Here is a 25,672-nt window from a genome sequence, read left to right on the forward strand (position 1 = left end):
AGCAACTGCGGTGGGCTTTGCTTTTCTATAAAGTCAGCCCCCCTCCCGACTCCGATCATTTTTGAGCAGTCCCTAAGTCGGTGAAAGGAAGGGGGCAGTTGTTGAAGTCATTTCTAGTTTTTCCCCTTTTCCTCCATAAAGCGATCTTGTTGAAATGTCCTCTTTGTCCAATGCAGCTCCTTGGTAAAACAATCTGGGGTAAAGTCGGAGCGTGTGGTCGTTAACTCAGGCTGGCATACCAGCCTTGCTTTTATAGGTGGCAAAAGCCACTAATCCTTCAGTCCAATATTTACTTAGTCCAAGTTATGCTTTCCTGGACCCTAGCTATGCATCTCTCCTGCTCCCTGCTTATATATTCCTGGCCCTTGATGTATTCCTGGCTCAGGAAACAACTTTTAGTGCCCCGCAAGGGCTGAGTGAGAATTGACAGTGTGTGCCAGAGTGAGAGCGAGAGGTAGGGGGCCTGTTTTAGTTCCACTGTGTTTGTAAGGTCACTCAGAGTACATCTGTATGGAGTGGGAACTCACTCGCTTTCACTGTCACAACCGCTCACAACAGCCATCTGTAATGCTGTTATGTGGAGCACTGTGTCCCTTTGTCCCCTACACACACACACACACACACACACTTACATGCAGGCAGCTACTCACACCCTCACACCAACATGTGCGCGCGCACACACACTTTTCAAACCCCGCGCGCACTCTCACGACGTAACCTTTCACACGGCGACAAATGAACCAGCGCAAACACACATTAACATAATGCCGGGTTCTAATTGCGACAGCATGTGTTTCTAATGAAAAAGTTGTTTTAGGGTTTTATTCCGCTCGGCTGTCAAACAACTCACCCGTGTTTTGAAATATAATTGTGGGGACTGTAAGAGTTTCGAAACCAAACCAAAACATTGCCGCGATCCTGGTTTCTAATGTTTCTAATTTGTTAAAATATGCTGAGTGAATGACAAAAGTAGAAGTCCGAGCTGCCAAGAAAAACATATCAGAGGCAGGGCCATGTGGAAATACAGAGACTCTTTTAGAAACATGATCAATGTAACCTTTGTTACAGGAAGGAGAGGGAGAGTGAGAGAGAGAAGAGGGGGAGGAGAGTGGGAGGCGAGGAGACAACATACAGAGACAGTAGGTTCATGTTTGTGTACATGTTTATTTATCACTACATCCACAGCGCAGAGAGCATACAGTAAGAGCAGGCTCAGGAATTCAAGTGGACAGTTTCATTCTGCTGATACCACACACTGATGTATATGCATTGTTGTGGCGAGCGGGGTGAGGTGTGGGGGGGTGGGGAGGGGTTTCTGTGTGCAGCGGATATGTTAGAGGGTCGTTTTCACAAACTGTCAAATGTTGCAGAAGAAAAGATTTTAATCGTTCGCAGATGGAAAATATATCTTTTACCTCTCCTCTTTTTTTTTGCTCCTGCTCCCTCAAACCGGACTGGAGGAGGAGGCGTAACCCCTCCCTCGCCCCCTCCTCCTCCCCCCCGTCCCACACTCCTAGCCCAAAACTAACATACAGCCTGGAAGTGGGCTGAGGAGTGTATGCATAAGTGTGTGTTGGTGAGACGGGGAGCAAAAATCATATGGCTGCAGAGCATCCCTCTCTCTCTGTTTTTTTTTTTTTTTTTTTTTTTAATTCCCCTCCCGCCCGCTGCTCCCTGCCTCTCTTTCTCTCTGTCTCCCCTTCCCACCCCACGTATCTGTTTCTCCGAAGAATAACATACAAACCCTCTGTGAAAGGATTCATGGTTTATTAAACCAGAGGTCCTTTTCCTGTTTCAACACTGAGAAGAAAAAATAAATACCACAGTTTGTTTTCTCTCCCTCTAGCTTAGTCCCCTATCTATCTCTCTATCTATTTACATACATTTCTCCATTTCTATTTTTTTTTAAGTCTGCCATCCTGGTGCTGTCAGTCTTTACATTTTTTTTCCGTACCCTGAACTTTCCGCGTCTACTACTTCCTCTTTCAAGCCTTTTTCATCTCTTGGACACCAATCAGACCCACAGCCCATTAAAGTGGAGTGTGTGACCGCTGAATGGGTCCCACTAGTTTACACCCCGTGTCTGCTCAGTCAGTGTGTGTGTTACAAAGAGGGCAGACCGGGATAACTCAGGGTAATGTATTGTCCTGGGCGTGCACCCTGACAGTTCCCCCTGCCGGTGCCTGGTCATTCATTACTGCTAATTTGACATGTTTACGGACCCCCCTCCTAACATTACATACTTAAGGCAATCGACTGACCTTAAATGGAAACACCTACAGCCGCCCGGCATGTCAATACCAGATGAGGATGTTTGTATCAGTGTGCTGTGTGTGTGCGTGCCCTCTCTCATGTGTGTATGCGAAGCAGTGCATCAATACCGAGTTAGCGGTTAATCTGGAGGAGCAGGTGAGTTATGTCGGCGGGGACGGGTCCCAGCATTATCTGAGCGAGTGTGCGTAATGCGGCTAAGAGGTGGACAATTCAGAGTAATTCAGGAGCAAAAGCGGGGAAGCGAGGTTGGGCCGAGCATGGGTGAAAGAGAAGAGATTAGACCTTTAAGAGGAAACATATCTGTTTTGATTTCAGCCGTGGCCGGGCTCTAATTCCACCTCCCCTCCCCTGTTTTCTGTTTGTGTTTTTACACATTCAGCACTTAAATACAGTGTTGTGTCATTAAACGGCCAATCTTGCGTTGTCTCTCACTGATACACAACATTAATCACCAATTAGCTTGTCCTGTGACTGGCCACCTCTCTCATTAGAATATGATACAATATAATGGTACTTAATGATGCTTAGGAAACATAATTAAATGAGTGAGCTGTAGAACATGTGGAGGAGCCGCGGTGCATCAATCAAAGACGACCCTGTCAATCCAGCGCTCGTCGAGGGTGCGAGGAGAAGGGTGGGCGCGCGTGTGCCGGAACCACTGGCCTCTATCGTGACCTCATTAGGGAGAAATGAAGGGTGGACGTGTCCCCATCACAGGATACCGTTGGTGCTTCAAAGTGTGAATGACATTAATATGTGACTGTCTCTGCCTCTGTGTGAATGTCAGTCGGTCCGTCCGCCTGCACTGGAACAGATGAGGGAGGAATGGGGGGAGGAGGAGGAGGAGGAGGAGGAGGAGGAGGAGAATAAAAAAAAGGCCATCTCTCTGAGGTATCTGCTTTCTAGCTCTAATTAGCATGTGAATACATGGAATAAATAATCTATATTATTTATGGATTTGCTTTTATCATTAATCAACATAACAAAAAGCTCGTCTAATGCGCTCGCCGCAGTCGCCACTGTACCGTCAGCTGAGGGGAGGATGGAGAGTGTGGGGGGGAGGAGGAAGAGGGGGAGGGAAAGCAGGAAGAGGGGGAGGCAAATAGCTTATCTTTTGTTTTGTGTGTGTGTTTTTTTTTTTCATTTTAGTAGAACAATAAAGATAAGTGTTCTACATGCTTGCTTAACACATACAGTTCGCAGGCCTCCTCCCCTCTTCCCTCTCCCTGCCTGGCAGTGGTGAAATCCATCTCTCTATCTCTATCTCGCTAACATCCATTACATACCCCAGCCCCTCACCTCCCTACTCATTAGGCCAACGCACAGTAAATTAGCAGCAGCAATTACAGGGAATATAAAGCATGGTTCTCTGTCGGGCTCCCTCTGACAGGTACCACACAGATCATAGACAGACACCCACAGTCACCGGGATAATTACTGTGGGAAACGACCACACAGCCTCGTAAGCGAGAGCGCGGACCCGAATGGGAGTGCACACTCATCCTGCCTGCGCTCAGATGTATGCTCAGCCTCGCTGCCGCGTTCGTGCACACACACACGCAGATGCAGAAAAGGCGACTTGTGTGCACCTGCAGATCCGAGCGCGCACATTAAGCGAGGCCAGGAATGGAACTCTCTCCATCTCTCTCTATGATGTCCACTGTGACTATTTTCCAACTCAGAATATTATTAATATTCATTCCTCCTTTCCTTGTGTTTTGCTCACTGTCTAGGCCTGCCTCCATTCTGAATACCCTCCCCTCCTCCCCTCCCCTTCACACGCTCCCATCCTCTCTCCTTTCCATTTCTTTCCTTTCCTTTCTTTATCCGGGATCCCCATGGGGACTCCTGTTTTTCTTTCAAATACGCCTCTCCGCTCTTCCTCCCTTCATGTGTCCATGCAGGGAGGAGAATGAGAAAAAGAAGGAGGTGGAGTACAGGAGAGCGAGGAATGTGTGCATTAATATATTTCATTAGGATACTAGTAGCACAGAAGCTCCTGAACAGCACCTCTCTTGATGTGCGGAGGCTCTGGCGGCTGTATCCAGTGAAGTAGTTCTCCAGGAATAGCGTCTTTAATGTTATGTCTCCAGAGGGCCGGGGTCTGCCGGCTCCACGCTGCCCTCGGCCTCCCACTCCTATTGTCCTCCTCCCACACTGACCAGTCTATCTGGGCCCGAAAAGCTGCTGGAAATAAAGAGCAAAATGGGTTCACCTTTTGTCTGCGCGTATTTATGATTTATGAGCGTGTGAATGTGTGATTCTGTGTGTGTGTGTGCTGCACCGCAAGACACATTTGGGGGGGAAGCTGAATCCCTGGAGCCGCTCGGTGCAACAACAGCGCTGGTGCTCGGCTGGCTAATCAAAAACATTAGGCTCCAGGACTCATTTTCCCCAGGACTAAGTGTGCAACCTCCATAATTCAATAATCCACCTCTTACTGCTAAATCGTACACGCTGCCACCCACTTTACTGTTTGTCAGCAAACTATCAAGCCCGTTATTAGATGCGCTGGAGAAAAAAAGAAAAAAAAAAAAAGCCCAGCGCAGTTATGAACCTTTGGGCAATTAAGGAGGCAAACACGCGCTGTTTACGAGTTCTTGTTTCATCAGTACTTCCAGGTCGTCCCACTCCTCTCTCTCTCCCCCCCCCCCCAGCGTTGCGGAAGCCTCCAGTTACCGTGGAGACCCTGGAATACTTTGAGGTCAGCAGAATCCCGGGATCCGCTACTTTCACGGGCTAATCCAATCGCGGCCTTCTAAATTAGATATGCAAAAAGTAAAAAAAGAAATTAATTTTCTGCTGATGACCGGGTATGCAAATGATGACTCAATTATGGTGGGCTGGTGCCTTTGCAATTAATAACCTTGGAATCATCATTAACTAATATGTTTAGGAGGAAACTTGTCAGGCTAACCATGTTCACCATGCCATCAGTAATGCATTAATGAATTAGATTCATTAGAGAAAGGAGCCTAGAGGGGGGGGAAGGGATGCAGGCCTGTTTCTGACCTGTGGAATTATACGTTGCCAGTCGTCTATTCTTAGTCAGCTGCCTGTCAGCTATTTGGAGGAGACATTTCCAGTCAAAAAAAGAAACTCTTCTTAATAACCGGTGCTCGGCTGGCGGAGAGGATGACATTTTTGTTTGCTGATTTGCGAGAAGTAAACCACAAACGAGGCGCATTACACAATAAAACGACACCCGACAAAGTCACAGACAAGAGGTAACTTTAATTCAACATTGTGAGAGTCCAAAAGTTATCTTACAGCTCAGTTTTCATCAAAAACAATAACAATCTATACAGTAGAATTATTTTTTTTCTTCCCTTATATCGTAGAGCTGTTCAGTGTATTTGCAGTCAAAGACAAACAGAGGAAAAAAATAGACACCAGCTATTTGGTTTGCATCTTCTTTTTTTTGTTTTGTTTGTTTGTTTGTTACCTAAATACAAAACTTTGTCACCCATTACTGATATTCACGCTCGGGATGGAACTTTTGCGCACAAAGATGCCATTGTATGACAACAGACCTCTGTAGTTCATTTGAAACAGATACGTTGCGGCCCCTCCCGCCCCGGCCCAGACCGGCACAGGCACACAAGTGCCTGAAAAACACTCGTCTGTCAGCAGGCGCCTCTGTTAAAGCGGTCCTTTCTAGCCACTCAACAAAACCAGGCTCTAGAAGAGAAAAGCGGAGAGAAAAGCCCTATTCTCTGTCCAGCAACAGCTTGAAGACACACGGCAGACACAAAGAAAAGACTACAGAAATGGCTGATGGGCCAAGGAGCTCCCTTTCATGCTTCATCGCGGGTTCTTGTTCTGTTTAGTTTGTAATGAAGCTGTATTGTCCAAATAGAGGGAGAGAAGGACTGGAGAAAGAGGGAGGGGTGGGGATCGGCTGTCAGATACTGGAGTCAGACCTACGACTCCATGCCGGAGATTAACATTGTGCTGTGACAGTGCCTGTCTTCACCGTGCGCCCATCTGCACTACAATTAAAACAGCTCCTCCGTGCTGTCGTACTGTTACCGCTATCCTCTGGTTTGTGAGAAACGTTGCCGTCGTGTTGTTGTTCACTAATCGAAAAGAAGCTACATAATCGCTACACTTGAAAATGAAATAAAATAAATAAATAAAAGACACAACCGTGAGCGCTAACGTGCAGCAAGCACAGCTGAGACAGGCCACTCCGACCGTCCTTCAAAGCGTGCCATCGCCGTCGCATTATAGTACATCGGGGTGTGTGATTTTTTTTGAATTATGGCTCTTTGTATTCTAGTCTGGCTTCACCGCCAAACAGACTGGGTTTGTGCTTTGTCCCCAAGTTCTCATGAATTCCTCTGTGGCAATAGACAATTGTGGTGAGGGTAGAAAACTGTACACGTGATTGAATGAAGAATGGGTTTGCATTGTTAAGGCATCTAGACTGCTGGTAAAGATTACAGTGACATAAAATAAAAAGAAAGAGTATATAGATACAGTATGTAAGCAGGCATAAATAACATAGGAAAAGAAAGAACAGAGAGAGGAGGGGGGCGGAGGGAGGGGGGGAGAAAAAGAGGAACACAAAGAAAGAAAAACTATTTCTCTTGGTTTCCGCGCACACGCACGCACGCACACACACACACACACACACAAAGAAAAAGAGTCACTCAAGAGAAAGAACCCATGCATATTATCAGTTCAAGAACAGTATCAATCTGAAAGCCTCAAACAAACAAAAAAAAAAGATATAGATTTACAGTATATATTAATGTGTGTTTATATTCTTAAAAAATCTACTTCAACCAAATAACTCTGGATAAGATGCTACTTTTTTTTTTTTTTTTTTGCCATACAATAAACATTTTCATAAGGAACAAAAACTGATTTTTTTTTATTAACTTACAAATAATACAAAAATAGACAATGGCATGTATTTGAATCAACAAATGAAAGCATGGTATACCGACGCAAAAACAATCAACGTACAAAACGACGACCAAAAAAAAAAAGAAAAAAAAAAACAAGATAAAAAAGTCACATTTAAATAGTGAGAGACAACAGCAAATAATGAAACAAAACACACGGCGAAATATGTTCACTTACTGTATTAAACTTACACAACACAACTAAACGAGGGTGAGAGTCAATGTACAAATACAAGGGATAAATACATTATTTATAGGTATATTTTACAAGAATCCCCCTTTTTGTATCCAAATCCATCGTGTTTAGCAGATGAGATATTGACAACACACAGTAAATCTATCTTCTGCACCGAGAAGCTGCCTTAAGACATTTAATGTTTACATTTCAAACTATAGCTATCGCCAGAAAAAAAAAAAAAGAAGAAGTGTCAAATGAAACTATGTTTTTTTTTTTTTTATATACAAAAATATATCACATATATCACGCATTTATTCTAATTTGATATTCGCTAGACTCCTTCAGTACAGTGCTGGCTGGACGCACACATCCTCTGGCTTTTCAAGTCTTCACTGAAACGTCAATTCTGGCTAAAACCCTCGACCTTTTCTTCACCAGACAAAGCAGAAAAGCATATTGCAAACAGCTCAATCCTCACAGTTTTATTAAAGATTCAAACGGACAAAAACCAAATGAGAGAAGATACAAAAAAAGAAAAGAAAGGAAAAGAAAGAAAGGCATGGTTTCTGATGTTGAAACAGCGTAGGGCGATTTTGACCATTTTTAGATTTATGGGGTAATTAGCAGCAAAAAATCATCGAGTTTGTTCTTTTCTGTCTGTCTTTGTGTTGTTGACCTTCGTTCTGCTTGGCCACCGTGTCGTTATGTTTTTTTATTTTTTTTTTTCCTTTCAGCGAGCCCCGGCTGAGTTTCTATTGTGATAGGAGTTATGTAAACTTCAAGGCCAAACCAACACTTCACTGTTGTTTGTGCGAGTTTCCGGATTGCGAGACGGCGCGTGGGGGCCTCCAGTAATCAAACCCAAACCTTACAGGCATAAACATAAAGATAAATAAATGCTCTTTTCATGAGGTCAGTGTCACACTGTGGGCAAACTATCAGTCTCTATACACTCCGTCCAACGCGGCTGTCAGAGAAGCTACACTAATTCAACCAATAGGGAAATAACATCACAAAGGTTCATATTGTCCCCCTTTTTTTTTTTTTTTTTCCCTCTCCCCTATCCCTTCAGATGAAATCCCAATGGAAAGGCCTGAGTTTAACAGAGTCCCGCGTCTTATCTTGACTTCCTTCAGTTCAGCTCCGGAGCATAACAGAGGCCCGCCAGACTCCACTACTGTGTCTTTTCCTCTCAACATTCCCAAATCTCCAGCTATCCCAGATCCTCTACATGGGTGGAACGATCATCCCGGGAATCGCTGTTTTGTGGGAAAAGAGGGGGAGGAAGAAGAAGAAGGAGGAGAAGGAGCGAATGGGAGATTGAGGGGTAAAGAAAGACACGGAGAGAGAGAGAGAAACAGAGGGAGAGGTCAGACATGTGATTGCTGGGTTTCATCTGTCATCACAACAGTCGCATAACAGAAATGTGTTCCAGCATCTGGCGAACAAAGACGACTCTCCGTCATTATCTCTTCATTCCGAGGCCACAGAATCAAAACTTTTCCTTTTTCTTTTTTTTCCCCTTTTGAGCCGTTCCGCTAACTCGCACCGACAGCAATGTTCGACTTTTCGGGGGCCCTCTTGCAAAAGCGCCACGCTGGGAGCCGCCACTGTTAATTGTTATCAGTTAGACATGGCGAGCCAATTGTGCGCCGCGGAAGCGTAATTGAAACACGGGAGAGAGAATGCATCGACGTGGGATGACGGAGGTGATGAAATTAGGCTCGGACATGGAAATGGATTCTTTGTGCTTGTAGCAGGCGGCTTTGCTCGCATTTTTACCCTCTTATATCATGGCCTGCCTTACGCCACCTCCTAGATACTCACCAGCTACCTCCCCCATCACCCCATCTCGTTTTTTTTTCTTCTCTCTCTATACACAGAAGCCATCACAGGGAGGAATTTTTCATATAACATATTGGCTCCCTATTGATTCCTCTCTCGCTTCCATCCACTAATTCCCAGGTTATTTCCTAAGTGTCTCCGGCTTGTTGGGATTAACACAATGGTGTGTGTGTGTGTGTGTCAGTGGTGTGATCAGCGCACAGTGGCCACTGGCCCTTGGGTCACCGTGGTCAGCGCTCATCAACGCCGACAGAGGAAGTGAGGAAGTGCTTAGCTCGGGGCTCTGATAAAGATTCCCATCCATCATTTCTCCCTCTCAGGATCTCAACACCATACAACATCCTGCCTAGACGAGCACACCCCGCGCTCGCGTTCGATGGAAACGGGAGAAGAGATTGACCCGCGGTGGCATAACAAACCCCCGCCCACCCCCGCCGACCCTCCCCACAGAGACACCCACCGGAGCACGGGCAGGAAGCAGGAAGTGAAAACAGGAAATAGAACACATATGGCGTTGCATGCTGTCTCTCTGACAAGTCAAGAGTGACAAATAAAAACAGAAAAGAGAAGGAAGGGTAGGGCAGGATGGTGCAAATGAGCGGCCTGGGATAACGAGGGGTGGAAAGAAAACAGAAAAAAAAAAAAACGGAGAGAAAACGAAAGAGAGGGATAACGTACTTCAGGAGAAGGCCAGGCCCTGCAGAGAGCTGGCTGATGAGTACTTGCTAGAGTCCACAAAAGATTGATCTATAGTGGGGAGGGAGAGTGGAGGGGGTTCAAGGGAGGCAAAGGAGGGGGGGAAAACAAGGAGTGAAGGGGAGGAAGAAACAGAAGAGAAGTGGGAGTAAAAGTGAGAAATTGTTATTGTAAGAGGTGAAGAAGAGCAGGATTAAAGCTTCAGGGATGAACATATTGTTTTAAAGATTAAACGTCAGCTGTGCACATGAGAATTCAGGAAGTGAGGCGGCCACTCGCGTCGGAGCTCACCTTGCAGGCTGTTCGCGTTAGCGCTGGTGCACGTGGGAGGGGGGGAGTTCTGGGGCCGGACGACGGGGGCAAACGCGCTCTTCTGCTTGACGGCGGCGGAGACCATGTTGGCCGGGGAGAAGGAGAAGATGCCGGAGGAGCTGCTGCAGTTGGAGGGCAGGCTGGTCGACGACGCCATGGTCGGGCTGGACGGGACGACTGGGAGGAGAGAGACGGGTATAGGAGAGGGGGTGTTTAAGGGAGGGCGGGGTTGCATGGCGGGGTAGAAGGACAGGGAGGAAAGGTGAAGACGGAAAGGGGGGTTAGAGAGAGGGCCGAGGGCAGAGGACAGGCAGACGGGACGAACAGAAAGGGACTGGTCAATGGATGATGGCAGGAGGGATAATAATTTGGACTCAGATCAACTGGCTCAGACTTATTTCGCAACCTCTGGTGTAGTTCAGCAATAACCTGGCAATGTGATATTCTGTCGCTAAGACAAAAAATGTGTTTAGTAGGAAACCGAAAACACCCCAAGGCCATTTTTTCCTCCCCTCTGATCAGTCTGTTTTGATGACTCATCCTGCGCTCAGGGTGTGCAGTGGGTTGATAAACATCTCTTCACCTACTCAGGGTGCTATAGCCGTAATTTGTTTTCAGGGCAACTGACAAACAAGGCTCTCCCACATCACCTTTATCACAGATAATCATGGAAGAGATTTCAATCAACATCCAGAGCCACCGGTTCCTACAAATTGAGACAAACGAGCCGACGGTATCTGCTTGACGGCGATATATTTATTCGCCGGTTTATTTGTGTTTTTCGCGCACATCAAAGATACTTTACCACCGTGTCACGCTTTAATCGACTGTTAGCCAGCTGTAAGTTAGCAATAAGTCAGAGATTGTCAAGATGGCTCGCTATTGGACAGCGGTGCAAATTCAGAGATCAACCAATGGACGTGAACACAGATCATCGATTAATTTTGAATTTTCTTCAGTTTTAAATGTGAATTATTCAACCTCAGATGCACATAATTAGACTCACATGTTTAATTCTGCTAAGATTTCAAATGCACAAACTCCTCAGAGCTTTTTGAAATATTAAGATTATTATTTTTAATGAAAGGAAGAGCAAGGCAACTCTGGTAAGAAGCAGAAAGTAACAGCTGCCTGCCCAGTAATCGAAGGCAAATGCGAGCTAGCTTGTGGCTGGATTTCACGCGGCCCCCGTAAATCACAGACAAAAACGGCCGGACGGTTATCTTCACAACTCAAGTCCTGTCTCCCTCTGACATCATCCCATCCATCCACTTCTCCAGGGTTTGTCTTTTGTCTGCTAATACACTAAGAGCATTTTCCCCCTCAGTGATTTTACAATCAACTGAGCCGTATTTCACCTGCCCTCTGATATCTGCTTCTGCCTTTATTGTTGTTATTATCCAACACTTAGCTTTTATGGCTCTTCCTGACAAATCCCTGCAATAAAGTCATAATCCATTTATGAAGGGGCCTAACTAATCAATTAATGAAAATTGGACCTACAAAGGCAGGCCGAGGGGCCATTGATTGAAAGTGTCTGTGTGGGGCCGATGAGCCTGTTAAAATACTTGTTAACACCCAGGAATCAAAGAGCTGAAATGGAATTGCTTCTCTAGCAATTAGTTTATTGATTTAATCAAGGGTCTTTAATGTAGAGGGTGAATGTGTGTGAGCAGAGGTAGTGGGGCGCGCGTGTGTGAGTGTCGGGGCGGGGGTGATCTGCTCCCCTGGCCAATAAAGTGGGGATTTGCGTTTGACTCTATTCTTAAAGAAACAGATGAGCCAGCTGAACCGCAATACTTTTTTCCTTGTGTGTCACTTCTTGTTTCCATCTCTGCTCCTCAACTCGCGTCACAGACTAATTCTATTATGATTCAATCTTTTTGCCTCCCGTGCCTTGATTTTGTCACCCCCCCCTCCCCGGTTTTTCGGATCTGGGATGTGGTGCATTTACTCACTAGCATAGGGCGAGTTGCCTGCGGATCCATTGAGGAAGTTGGGCGAGGTGCCCAAGGTTGCCATGCCAGAGTTAGCGTAGCCGTTCATGCTAGTGGACACAGAGCTGTAGCTACTCTGCTGGGGAGTGGAGCTGGGGACATAACCATGAGGGGACACACTGCTTGTACTCCTACTGAAACCTATGGACAGGGGAAGAAAGGGAGACGGGGGAGAAACTAGGTGTTAGAGATATAGCAGATGGCAGACAAAACAAAACGAGAAAGCCTACATGCAGAGCTGCCAAGTACTCTTTCCCATACCCGAGCGATGGACACAGCATTGTAAAGCCAAAAGAAATTTTCGGGAAAAAAATCTTAGACAGCATATGGCAGAGCGAGAAAGCAATGAGCAGAGTGCAGGGAGAATGATATGAAAGGGATCTAGCAGCAATCCAACTACTGAAACAAGAGGCCTTTAACCTTATTGGCTCCTCTCCAAAATTAGATATATTGATAAGGCAATTAACACTAAAAGGCCTCTGCAGCTCTCGTGTAATTTATAAAGAATGAAGCCAGTATTCCTGACAGGACCTTTCGCTCTTTAATGCTTTACAGGGGCAGCGAACAGAAGGAGGACAATATAAGGAGGAGGGCTATAAATATACATCTCAAGTCCAACATGCTGACACTGGAGGAAAAAACAGCTGGAACCGAACATCAGGAATTGCTATTCTCTAGCGCAACTATGGCTGCTCTTCACTGCTGCTGCTGCTGCTGTTCACCACACTCCTCTGCCATAATTAGGTACCACCAACTCCCGATTCTCATTTGCAGTGAATTGGAAACTGACTCTTAAGTAAAGCAGCTGCTGTCAGTTGTTTTCTTCACGTCTGCAGATGGTCCCACATGAAGATGAAAGGTAGGAGGAAGCTCATTGGAATTATTGAGACACATCCAGAAGCTGGTCCATCCACTCTCCTCTCGTTCCCCTGATACACGTGATGAATCACCGCTGACTGCACCCACATCTCTCTCTGTCAGACAGGGGCCGACCCCAGTCTAATATACACACCCCTAGGACCCACTCATATTTCTCCATCGTACTCCATCCATGGCTCTCTTTTTCTCCATTCTTCACTCTCTCGCTGGTCGTTCTTTACTCCGTTGGAGTTTTCCCCGTTTCTTACTGCCTCCTCCTCCTCCCGTCCTCCTTTCCTCCTTCTTCCAGACTTTCTTATTTGCTCCGCGCTCTTAAATCACCCTCTCCGAATTTCCCACATGAAAAATAAAATCTCTATTGCGCTATTCATTTTTACTGTCCGTCCCGAGAAGCCAAAATAAAATAAATCACGGCGACTTTTCCACGTGATAACGGGCTTTAATCGTTTCCCCCGTTTTTTTTTTTTTTGGCCCCACTCACCCTGATTGGCTGTTTGCGCCACCTCCGACCCCGTGAAGGAGTTTACGGCCATCATTCCAGCGTGGACGGAGCTGCTGCCAAGGCCGGCTAGCTGGTTGTGCCCTCGTGGCACCGTCGTGTAGAGGGCCTCCGCGATGTCCGCTGCTCGTTTCAGAATCATCTCCTGGCAATGAGGAAGAGGAAAAATAAAACACCGGTCAGCAATGAAGAGAAGAGAAGAGAGGGCTCTCCACATCACAACTGCGCTAGATCTCCACTCTAGATATCGCTCATGTAAACCTAGCAGGGCTGAGTGGTTTTTATCAGCGGTCACTGGGAGTGGTGGGATCGGTTCCAGTAAACGGAGGAAAGCCTCATTAACAGACTCATCAAATCTTTAGCCTCCCTCTTCCTCCCTGCTGTCCATACTCCTCCCTCAGAGTCGGGCCTTAATCCCACTTCTCCTCCTCCTTTCCTCATCTACCTCAGTACTCTTTCCCTATTCTCTTCTCCACCCTCAACGTTTAATTCTCATCGTACTCCTTCCTTCCTCCCTGGTCCCGATAAAAGCGCGAACGCATTCCCATGTGCGTGTTTGTGGGTCCCAGATCTTGCGTGAACACAGCGGGGGCCAGCGTAGAAGCCGCCTTTGATGCCGTCGGCGGTCCATACCACGAAACATAATTTTATCTAAGAAGTTTGTGTGCTGAAGTGTTTTTTTTTGTGTGTGTGTGTGTGTGTGTGTGTGTGTGTGTGTGTTTACCTGGTTGTTGTGAGGCATCCCGTACAAGGCCTCTACCAGGTCGGCGGCTCTCTTTAAAATCACCTCCTACAATCAAGCACAGAAAGAGGAAGGGGATTGATCGTGAGTGTGACGGCTCAAAGAGTTCAGTCTCTTTTATTACATTTCACTTCTTGCATTATGCTGTGAATGCAGAACAGAGAGCGAAGGGAGAGAGAGAGAAAGAGAGAGAGGAAGGCAGAGGAAGAGAAATGGGCCTATCCCAGCACTTTGTTACTGGCTGGGCAGTTCGGGGAGAGCAGAAGGAAGATACTGTTATCTGTGAATAAAACATGAGCCCATATCTCTCTATCAGTCAACCATCTTCTACGTCTTCTCCCTCCCTTCTGTCACGGCCGGATCGTGAATCCGCCGCCCATGATCACGCATCAATCTCATTTAACACAACATATCATCAAGTTGACGGCTATACAACTCCCCTCGTCAGCTGGGACACACCCGTCTCCTGCCCTGTATTAACCCTGGTAATGATCCGAGTGAATAGCCCCGCATCCACTTTGTGTGATAAATGTAGAACATCATTGCTCAGGTGAAAACCGCCGAGCGGAATTTCCCACATCAAACATTTATCCTAACGCAGTGTTGCCGCTTCTCCGCGCTCATTTTCTACCGCTTACCCTCCTTTCTCTCCTCTCTCTGTCTCTATTCTTTTTTCCCTGCCAGAGTGTATGAGTGTGTGACTCCAGGCAGTCGTTACATGCGTGTGTGTGTGTGTGTGTGTGTGTGTGATGTAGACACCTACAGCCCTACGAAACCCTTTTTAAAAGTTAATGTGCCGGGGCCAGGATATATGCTGGAGGCGCGACAACCAGAAAATTGCAGCCCCCTCCCCTCCAACCTTCTCCTCGTTTCTTTCTCTCCCTCTTTCTCTTCCACTCGCGCACACACACGCTGTGCGTTATACTCTCCTGAGTGTATCCCTCGCTGTGAACAAGCCCCGGAGCATGTGTGCTCTCTGTTCCGTGACACACCGCCTTTCAATCAGACCTCATATCACACACTCGCGCGCGCGCGCACACACACACACGGGCGCACACGCAGCCCGACGCACATGTGGAGGCTGTCGAGCACACCCAGGACATGACGAGAGGGTCAGCAAAGCAATAAAGATTGTGGAGCGCTGTCCGAGGTGCTAAATTCACTCAATAATGGGAGCGCTGCCTCTGTGTTAACCTCCCATTACTAGCACTATCTGGGGGAGGCAGAGAGGGAGGCAGGGGGGAGGAGGGGGGGAGACGCAAAGAGGGGAGACCAGAGAGGAGGCCTGCTTGAGGTGATTGAGAGATGTAGAGGCCCTAGGAAGGTAAGTGGTTCTTTAGTATGTATGCGCCGCTCCTCGCTTCCTCCTCTCTGCTTTTCCTCGACGCCACATGCCTCCCAGGGATTGCTAGATAGGTAGATGGATGGATGAAGGGAAGGAGGAGGAGGAGGAGGGGGAAGAGGAGGGGGAAATGAGGAAAGTGTGAGGCATTAGGACACAAACAGATCTGCAGATGGAGTGTAACGGTGTTCAGGGAGGACACGTGAAACCTCAGTCACTTAATTATTTTTTGCCTCCCTCCCTCTCTCTCTCTGCAGCTCATTCTCCTTAGGGCCTTACCGTTCACAAACTGTTCCTACTGTTTGTGCATCTCCTCCGCCAACATCTCTCTCCTCACCTGTGTCTCCGAACTACTCCCTCTCGTCTCCCTCTTTTTCTTCTCCTCTTCCCCTCTCTCTCTCTATTAATCACTCTCTCGTGGTCCTGTGCCCCGTCTGTACCTATCAGTCTCTCGTTAGCAAAGGGATCTGTCCAGTGGCTAAACGCGATTAGGCAGCGCTCCAGAGTCATTCTGATAAACAGATAAATGTGGTTAGCGCCGTGCTGCCTCCCTAGCCCTGCTGCTGTAAGGGGAGACCATTTCCTGGGCGCAGGGTCTCTTCCCGTAAAGTCAGGCCCCGCAGAGACGTCAACAGGAAGGGGAACCTGATCCAGAGCAGAGCCTGGCCTCGTCTGGCAGGGCGGCCACTCATTAGCCGGCCCCAGACCCCCAGCTACACCACAGCCTTAGCTAAACACCCTGCAGTCTGGCTGCCCAGCGCTCCCTCCTCGCTCTCGCCGCCTGACTATTAGCTACAGCACAGTATGGGGGCTGTTTTCAGCTGGACACTGGATCATTACAACAACATACAGAGATGGGAACAGGCATCGGCATATGTCCTGCTTGTTCTCCCCGCAGTGTGCGCGCGCAGTTAGGTTAAAAGTAGGTGCCACTAGAATTAAATACATTATTTTCCCAGTCAGTTTAAAAAAAAAACTGACTGGTAAACAAAAAGAGGCTTTGCCGACGTAGCCGTGAACGGACATTTGCAACTCGGGTGGTTGCCAGTTTATGCCCCTCTCCTGCCCCTCTCTAATGATTGAGGCCAACAGTTGAGAGAAGTGTGGTCAACAAACTGTTATTACCTCAATAAAGGCACAAATCAATAGAGCTGAAATGAACAACCGGGCCTGCCAGCAACCGCTGTTCATTTAGAAGAGAAAGAGACACCGCGGAGCGAGGGAGGAGGAGAAGAAAAGAGATGGATGGATACAAAGATATTTAGAGAGATACAGGGGGTTGATAGGCTAAAGACCAGAACTCACCGGGACAAGTCTTGTATCCACCAGACATGACACACAGCGAGGACAAGTGATTTCTCTATCTTCCTTCTGCATCTACCTGGGCTCTCCATCTCTGCCTCGCGGTGACTTCCGTCCACCGAGTGTGTATGTGTGTGCGCGAACAGGCATGGGGAAGTGTGTACGTGGGTTTCCATGAGTGTGTGTGCGTGTGTGTGTTGCTTTCTGGATGTGTGTGTGTGTGTGCTGGAAGTAATAAAGTCCACCCGGGGTTGACTTCGATCCACTGACCCAGCAGGAGGTAAGACTGGACAGCTATGATGGATCACCTAACCTGCTTCTGCCTCCCTCTTCCTCTCTCTCCCCTCAGCCTCCCTTTCCTCCCTCTCTCCTTCTTTTCCTCCCTCCATCTATCCCATTCCTCTCCCACATTGCCAGTCTAAATGACCTTATGCTCAGTGGAAGGATGAATAGAGTTGCTTGTGCATTCGCTGCACAAATAAAGAGTTAGCCCGAACAGAAAATGACCATGAACGTGTGATTAAATGTTTATGTGAAGACCGCGTAGTGTCATGTATGGTCTACTGTCTCTTGCGCACAGTTAATCCTCTGTGTGTGAGGTCATGCTGCCCTTGTGCCATGTATATCTATATGTGCTATGAAACCCAAGAAGTTGTCAATAAATCTCCGCACCGACGTAAGACAAATTCCTACGGAATAATTGCGCTCGGCAGCTAACGTGTGCACGGATACATGAGAGGAGCCGCGACACTGTACCTTGGGTAATCTCTCCTGGTCTCCGGGGTGCCTGGGGATGACCTTCTGTAACCTCTGGAAGCCGTAGTCTATGGTTGGCTCGTTCAGCGCTAAGCACACAAACAGAGAGAGAGCGAGAGAGAGAGAGAGAGGGGAGAAGGAGAGGGAGAAGTTTATTGCTCGATTCTTAATAATTAAAACACCTACTGTTCAAGAGCAACTCGGAGATACAGTAACGGCAGATGGGACTGAGTCGGGCGCTGTGTTTTTACATGAATATTTCAGCGTTGAACCAAACCGGCTGAAAATGTGGGTGTTCTCCATTAAGTCTGCTGTGTGTCTTTGTTTGCCTGTGATGTAATGAATCTCTCTCTGTCGCCCGCTTTGGTGGTTAATAAAAAGACTGTCAGGAATCAGGGGATGTGTGTTTGTGTGCATGCATGCGTATGTGTGTCCTGTGGTCTTGCGTTGATCAGCGACTAATATAAGCAATTACAGAGCTTGGTTCCAATATAACAAAGGCTTGATCGCTCCGGGGGAACGAGCTAAACACACACACTCTCACACACACACTGTCAGATCATCCAGGCAGCAGGGAGAAAGCACTCTCTCTGCATGCTGTGGTCGCGCTACGGTAATTGAATATGAGAAGATTTACCATGAATATTTAAACATTAGAATAAATACAATGAAGATCTGAAGCTTATAGTACAAACACTTCAGAGGAGGATTGTTGGATAAGTGCTCTCTCCACATAATTCATTCCTAATGTACTGTCTCTCCCTCTCTCCGCTATGTTTTACCCTCCTCCCCCCGTTTTGCGGGATGCCTGGGGAGCCAATGCACAGTCTTGACTACTTTTCCGGGCTGCAGCCTTTAAGACGCTGCTTCTGCACAGAGTTTGCGGCCACGCGGGCGGCCTTGCTTTGACATGTGTGCATTTGGCGCTTGTCCGTGCGTCAAAAAGACGCGAAAGAAGAGGAGCCATTATGCGTGAGAATCGACTCTGTGTGTTTGTGCCGTCCGTCTGTTTCCCCCGTGGGTCGCAGCTTGGACGTTTCCTGAGGGCTGGAGCCCTGCTCGCCTCACATCTGAGCAGCCAGGCTGACTAGGCGGCCCCCAGAAAAAAAGGCCCCTAGAGGCTATGAGTACAAGCTGTCCTGCTGGACCTCTAGTGACTTCGCCATGGCGCCTCCTGAGCCGCCCACTCAAACACACAAACCAAAAAAAAAAAAAAAAAGAAAGAAAAAGAAAAGGGAGCACAGGAGCAAGAATAGGTGATGCTCTGTTTTGGCAACACAAACGTATTTAGACAGCTCTCCCAGTGGACCGTTCCAGTAATCCATAAGAGTGAATCAAAGGAAAGGTGAATAGCTAGAAGCAAAGACGGTGCAGAGAGGGGAAAACTAGAAGTCGGGATGCCAGAGGCAGGCTCAGCCTCCGAAGTATGACACACATTACAAGCCAGCTGGTCCACTGATAAAATAAGCCAAAACAATGAGATGATCACATGCAACAAATAAAGTATGAATTATTTCTGAGGACAAATATTTGACATTACTTTCCTGTTCTCTGATCTCTCTAAAGCCTTAAGGAGGATTTGCCCTGGATTAGGCCTGCAGTCTGAGGAGGGGATTGTTTCGACAACATCCTCTCTTTCGTCTCAAAGGCTTTTGTTTTTATGATGAATTTTTTATCAGTTCTCCACAATGTGCCAAATGAGCCTCGAGTGAACAATAGCATAAAAACCCCAAGACGTACAGCGATACCCCTATTACAAATAAAGAGCCAATTTTGGTAATTGAGAGAGGAAGCGATATTGTCTCTGCTCGTTTTCAAGGACCATAAACCAGGAGAGGAGTATGTGGGGGACAACGCACATCACTAACTACCTGGCTGTGTCTCTTCAGGGATTATCCTGGCTTTTTATGCTCTTATATCCATGCTCAATATCTCACATTTCACACCAGGAATTAGTGCTGGAAGAAAAAAAAAAAAAGAAAAAACTCCTGCCTCGAAAGAGGAGTGGTGTGCGGCTACACTCCAGGATTCAAAGCACACTCTCCTGTACAGGTATATTTATAATCCTTAGCTGTCGCTCTCCAGAAGAGCAAATCAAAGCCAGTAAAACATAACTGCCATAAATAAATGAATAGATGAGCAACAGCCCTGGACTGGAGGGATTCACCTAGCAATCACCCACATCAGATCAGATCAATGCTCATGGAAATTTCATGAAGCCTAGAATCCACATCGCTTCATATTTCACTATAATAACCCACAGAGCCGCAGGGGGAGTGTGTATGAAGGGGTGAGGAGGGGGCAGGAGAAGGAGGAGAGGGTGGACGGGGTGGAGGGGGAGCAGGGTTGCTGGAGGTATGAGGTTTAGGGGTGGAGTAAAAGGGGGGGGATGTTCGGGGCGTAAAGAGTCGGAGGTGGGGAGAAGGGGGGATAATTGAGAGGTCAGAAGAGTGGAGTTGTCCTGGAAACACAGAAGGGTAGGAGGAGAGGAGGAGGAGGAGGAGGAGGAGGAGGAGAAGGAGGGGAAACTACAGTGAGCGTCCAGTTGCCCTGTCTCCTTCTCCTCCTGTGTCACAACATTGTGTGTGTGAGGAGGTGAGTGGGTAGTGTACTTGCAGGGTTAGGTAATTGGCTCTGAGGCTTGATGTTAACACCTTAACAGGCCCTCAGACAGTGGGTAAGGAGCTGATCATATCACAACCTTCTGTTTCTCTCTCTCCCGCTCCCTCCCTTTCTCCCTCGCTCTCTACTCCTTCGCCTCCCCTCTCCCCCGTCATACCCCCCCTCTCCCTCCCCCCTCTCCCTCCCCCTCTCCCTCCCCTCTGCAGTCTCCAGTGCTCAGGTGTGATCTCATAAGCGCTGCCTGGCGATCGATGCCGCTAGTGGCAGGGGGTTCAATAGCCCTGAATTACGGCTTCATTTCTGCCCCCCCCCCACCACCCCACCCCAACACAGATGAGAGCCGGCCCCCCTCAGCACCACCAACACCATACACACACACACACAGACGCGCACACACCGCACCCCCACCGACTACTCACAATCCAGATCAATACCTTACAATCTAATTTTTATCCATTTTTCCATAAACCCTGAGATTGCGTTTATTTGCAGAATCCGACAAGCTAAATAAAGCATCGCTTGAACATGTCATGGAGACTAATGCATGGCTGGAAATTCATACACAGAAAACAGATGAGTGGAGCTTTTTGCTCCTAAAGGAAGGGAAAAGCGGAGCCTGAGAGAGGGGGAGAGGGAAGGAAAGATGGAGGTGGGGGTGGGCGCTTAGCGATTCTACAAATCAATGGAGGTGTGGATGCTACTACAACCTAAGCTCTAATTATCTGTTGCAAAAAGTGCATGTCGACAGTTAACAATACCTGACAGCACGGATCCTCAGCGGGAGAATGCAAATTCGAAGAAATCTGGATGAAAAGTGTGCGCTTGAATTAAGATATAAGAAAACACAAGAAATCATTCCCTCTGGTGAACGCTGCTCATTTCAGCAGGGTATAAAATAATCTACATTCGAAATTCATTTACATCATCATCATCATGGAGCAGATGCTCCCGTAATAAGAGCGGAGCATGCTAAAGAGGGAAGACAAGCCACATGGTGCAGAAAATTAATCTCAATCTCAAATAGAGGTGTGAATTTCCTCGCAGTTAGGACTGTGTGCAGTAAATGTGAATGTATGCAGCCATCTCAGCTGGCCTTGTCTCCAGCTGTAGACCGGCCGTTTTAATCAACAGCAGGCATCCACCCAAGCTCAATAAAAGACAGCATTCACAAATAGGAGCAAGACAAGTAATTGACCAGCTCGTGGCTGCACCCCACTTTTATTGCCAGATGACTACATGCTGCATTTGTGCATCTGTAATGTGTGAATGTGTGTGTGTGTGTGTGTGTGTGTGTAGCTGTGTCACATGTCTGTATGAATGTTGAATATATGTGTGAGTCTGACTTTATTTATGTAGAAAAACATGGAAAAGATTTGCTCACAGGTTATCACACCAAAATTAGAATATCAACTCATACCTACAAAAAAAAAAAAAATACATATACCATAAAAAAAAAAAAAAAATACATATACCTTTACTATTTAATCAGATCTTTCTCAATATGTGTGTGACGGGAAGAATTAACCACTGCAGGGATCAAAACTTTTACACGGCATGTTCCCGCTCACAAAACTTACTTTGTGTTTCACTCCTGCCTCTGTAGTGTATAAAATGACAGACAACTGACAGTCCTTCCTCTACTCCTAAAACTAATTTGGAGCACAGATGCGGGCACACAGAGACATAGAGATAGATGTCAGCAGCAGCTGGTTTAAATTCTGTTCTTGACTTTTGTCTTTTCCCTCGCTGTTCCCGCTTCTCCTCGCTGCAACTGAGTGATGTTTCCTACACACCTAATCTGCACTCAGTGCTGAAAAACTACCCCTAATGTTTGTGCGTGCGTGTGTGTGCGGATGCGTGCCCGGTGTGCACGTTGCTAGCCTTAATGTGAGCCAGCAGAGCCTTTTAATATCAGCAGAAGCTGTAGTGGAAGCACTAAGCAGACAAGGCTGCATACTGAGGAGGGAGGGATTGCCTTTTGAACGACAAGGGTGATTCATCAACTCCCCCAATCTATGGCCAGTATCCCTGCGTCACACACACACCCAGAAACACACGCACACACAAGCATGCATACACGCAGGCCCTACTGGTGGGGTATTATCACTTTATATTGCATGGAGAAAAGAAAAGGGAGAGCTTCCCTGATGAATGTTACAAAGACAGCAATCCAGTAAAAGGTGATGCACAACCAAACACGGAGATGCATTTGTACAGCGGGAGAAGAGGAGGAGGAGAGGAGGAGGAGGAGGAGGAGGAGGAGGAGGAGGAGGAGGAGGAGGGTGGGCAATGACCTGATAATGAGAAAGAGAGAGGGAGAGAGAGAGAGAGAGAGAGGAAGAGAGGGAGATTAAGGGGAGCTCAGAGCCCCCAGAGGTGGGTAAGGCAGAGGGCAGAGAGAGGAACAGAAGGGGGATAAGGGGATAAAAAGACAGAAGAAGAGCAGGGAAGGGAAAAAAAAAACACAACATTCTTTTATTCTTATCAGCGGATAGCTTAATTGCCTTTGATGAGTCTAATTGGAGCTTTCTGAAGTCTAATGGCAGAGGAGTCCTCAGAGACAGCAGAGGACACATTACTGTAATAGCTTCTCTGAGAATCTCCTCAGCACCGAAAGTCCCTCGCTTGTGTCTTCTGTCCGGAGCTGCAGCTGAATTCTTTTCCATTTAGGTTCTGGAGTATCAATAGGGTGGGGGCGAATAAGCCTATAGATAGGGCTGTGTGTGTGTGTGTATTGGGTATGTTTGCAAAGCAGCAGTAGCAGCAGTATTGGGTATGTGTTGACTTAATTAGGTCTGTGAGCTGCTCGCTTTCCTCTCCTCAGCAGAAGTTGATTAGCAATGCCAGCTGTCCCCAATGTAATTCAGAGCGTGCACGTGTGTGTGTGTGTGTGTGTATGATCGCGCATGCACATGTAATATACAAGTATATGCATGTCTGCTACTGTGGGTTGTGTTGATGTGAGTGTATGCGCTAGCTGCCAGCTGCCACGCAGCGCTGCCAATCCTCCATGATTAGTACCCACTGGCAACTGGGCTCAAACTGGTGCCAAACAGACCCAGGAGGGCAACATGGCCCATGGTAATCCTCCATCCCTCTCCCCTATCCTTCTCCTCTCTTTCTCCTCCACCTCTCTGTCTCTCCACTCAGATCAACTGCTTCTTTTTTTCCTCCAAATGCTCTGCTCATCCTTCCCCCCCCGTCATTCCCCGCCTCTCATCCAGGATACCAAATGTGAGCAGGTTCCTCCACGCTGGGAGAAGGTAAGAATGATAAAAAAAAAAGGAGCAGTGTGAGAGGTACAAATACCCACTGAGGGCACATAGCAGCGGCTGAGGCGAAGTCTGTGAAAAAGTAGAACTGGGATCTATGCCTCGACACGGTTGACTGTGTCACTGTGAAGATGCCAGCGCTTGGCAATGTGTTCGGCTCCCAGTGGATGACCTCTTGCTACCTCTCACCTGTTGAGATTCTTCCTGTGTGCCTCCAGAGGAGCCGGGAGGCGGAGAGAACGAGCAAGAGAGGGATGAATTCATTCAAAGGAGCAATTTTTGAATAAGTGAATGTGACAAGGTGAAAGAGTGGAGGGCTGGGAAGCGATAGGGCGTTTATGCATACGGTTCCCACATGTCTGGCACATTAAAAGGCTGCGTACACACACATACACACCTACACACACTTATATACACACAGCTCTATGGGTTTGGCAGACTGTGGGCTGTTGGACAGCTCTGGCATGGCAAAGGCTGCCCACCCATCTGCCCTCTGTCTTAGTAATGCAGTTACTTGTCAACGTGCATGTGTGCGCTTGGAGTACATTCACACATACGTACAAACAAACAAAGGCTTCCTATGGCAGCTTTCTCATAAGTACACAAACAGAGTCATAACTGTGACACATGGACATGGATTGCTTCCATGCACAGTAATTAGGACGCGCACAAGATGCAGAGAATGCATGCTGGTGACGTGACGCACACGCTTGCTCTCAATTGTGATTTTGTCAAATGTTGGCAATTCCAGCCGGGGCTTACAGCCTAAGTCTATCAGTGGTTGAGATTACAGACAGATTTATGTGATTCGCTGTCTCCCAGAGGACCTGTGGCCCCGCATTGGTTAATCACCGCTTCACATTCACTCTCTCTGCCGCTCTTTTCACCGCGCGGCTATAACTCTGCGCAGATATGCTCTGCTGGAACACTCCAGCTATTCATGCGCCCGCACTCCCAGTCAAAAATCTCGCTCTCCGCGCGGTCCTCTTCCTTTCTGAATTATGCCTTCGACAGGGTTAATTCTCAATAATCCCTCTAATCAAAAGGTTAAACCTCCCCCCCCGACCTTCACCTGCTTCATAAAAGAGGGCAAATACTTTCCCTCCTCTGATCAGCAAGGCTTTTCGCTGAATTATTGAGTCAGGTTATTGAATTTTAAATTGTTTAGCATGCATGTTTTTCCCTCCAGAAGCAGAGGAAAGAAGTGGCAGCTTATAAACAGTTTACCACGTTGCTTTTACCAGATGCAGCGAAAAAAAGGGACCTAATAAAAGTTAAAGCTAGTGCGTGAAGAATTTTTACGTGATAGTGGTGTTTTTTTTTTTCTCATACTTTGCTAGGTGCATATGTTGTTCATAGAGTTAAAAGAGTGTGGAAGGAAACTGCATTAGAAAAGGCAGCAGGTTCGTCGACCGCGGCTGCATTTTCTCCTTAGACTGCACTCTAAATTAGTGTCATTAGTAAGTGCGCACAGTTGGTAGTACCTGTGTAGATGAAGCGTCCAGGTGTGCCTTTGCAGAACTGTTTGGATTTATAGGACAGTGTGACCTCCACCACCCCGGGGATGTGTCTGGGTGGAGTCTGCACACGGATGGCGTGGGGGGTGATCAGCTGCGGAGAAGCAAGAAAGAGAGAGAGAGAGAGAGAGAGAGAGAGAGAGAGAGAGAGGGCAGGCCCGTTAATGGAATGAAACTTTGCATCTAAACATGTGCTCGGGGGACTATTCTCGGCCCGCCCCGGACCTTTTCCTTTGCATCTCCGACTTTCTTTCTTTGTATAATAAGCCGGAAAATGATGCGATGTCAGGTGGCCCCGTAGCCCAAGGCAATGTCACTGTGAGGCTTAGGATGGTTATCGGTGCTGACATGGGCTCTGTAAGAGGGCTTCAAAAGCAGTTATGTGTTTATGAATAAAACACACTTGCCTCTGCATACGTCTATTGAACAGCATAAGTAAAGGTATAATATGCTTGTCTCCGCTGCCCCTGTCTCTGTGTCTGTCAGCTGAAGCTGTCTAGCCGCCGTTAGCCACATTAAAGCGCCG

General features: G+C 47.3%; 1 protein-coding gene across 2 annotated transcripts in view; it reads right to left on the minus strand.

Annotated features, from left to right (window-relative positions):
• Nucleotides 1-5,488: 5,488 nt before the first annotated feature.
• LOC311491706 (transcription factor COE1-like) overlaps nt 5,489-25,672 on the minus strand; it is a 54,437-nt gene continuing 34,253 nt past the window's right edge. Inside the window, exons 10-17 of one of the 2 annotated variants that reach the window (XM_084549709.1) lie at nt 25,114-25,240; nt 17,736-17,824; nt 14,318-14,383; nt 13,576-13,738; nt 12,177-12,356; nt 10,198-10,395; nt 9,889-9,957; nt 5,489-8,624 (exon numbers count right to left, since the gene is read on the minus strand). In XM_084549709.1, coding sequence (XP_084405835.1) covers nt 9,890-9,957; nt 10,198-10,395; nt 12,177-12,356; nt 13,576-13,738; nt 14,318-14,383; nt 17,736-17,824; nt 25,114-25,240 — 891 coding nt within the window. In that variant the 3' untranslated portion in view covers nt 5,489-8,624; nt 9,889. The remainder of the gene's footprint in view (nt 8,625-9,888; nt 9,958-10,197; nt 10,396-12,176; nt 12,357-13,575; nt 13,739-14,317; nt 14,384-17,735; nt 17,825-25,113; nt 25,241-25,672) is intronic. The other variant, XM_084549710.1, reaches the window with a different exon arrangement.

This window comes from Chelon labrosus (assembly GCF_963514085.1).
Source record: "Chelon labrosus genome assembly, chromosome: 8".
In the NCBI taxonomy this organism is placed as follows: domain Eukaryota; kingdom Metazoa; phylum Chordata; class Actinopteri; order Mugiliformes; family Mugilidae; genus Chelon; species Chelon labrosus.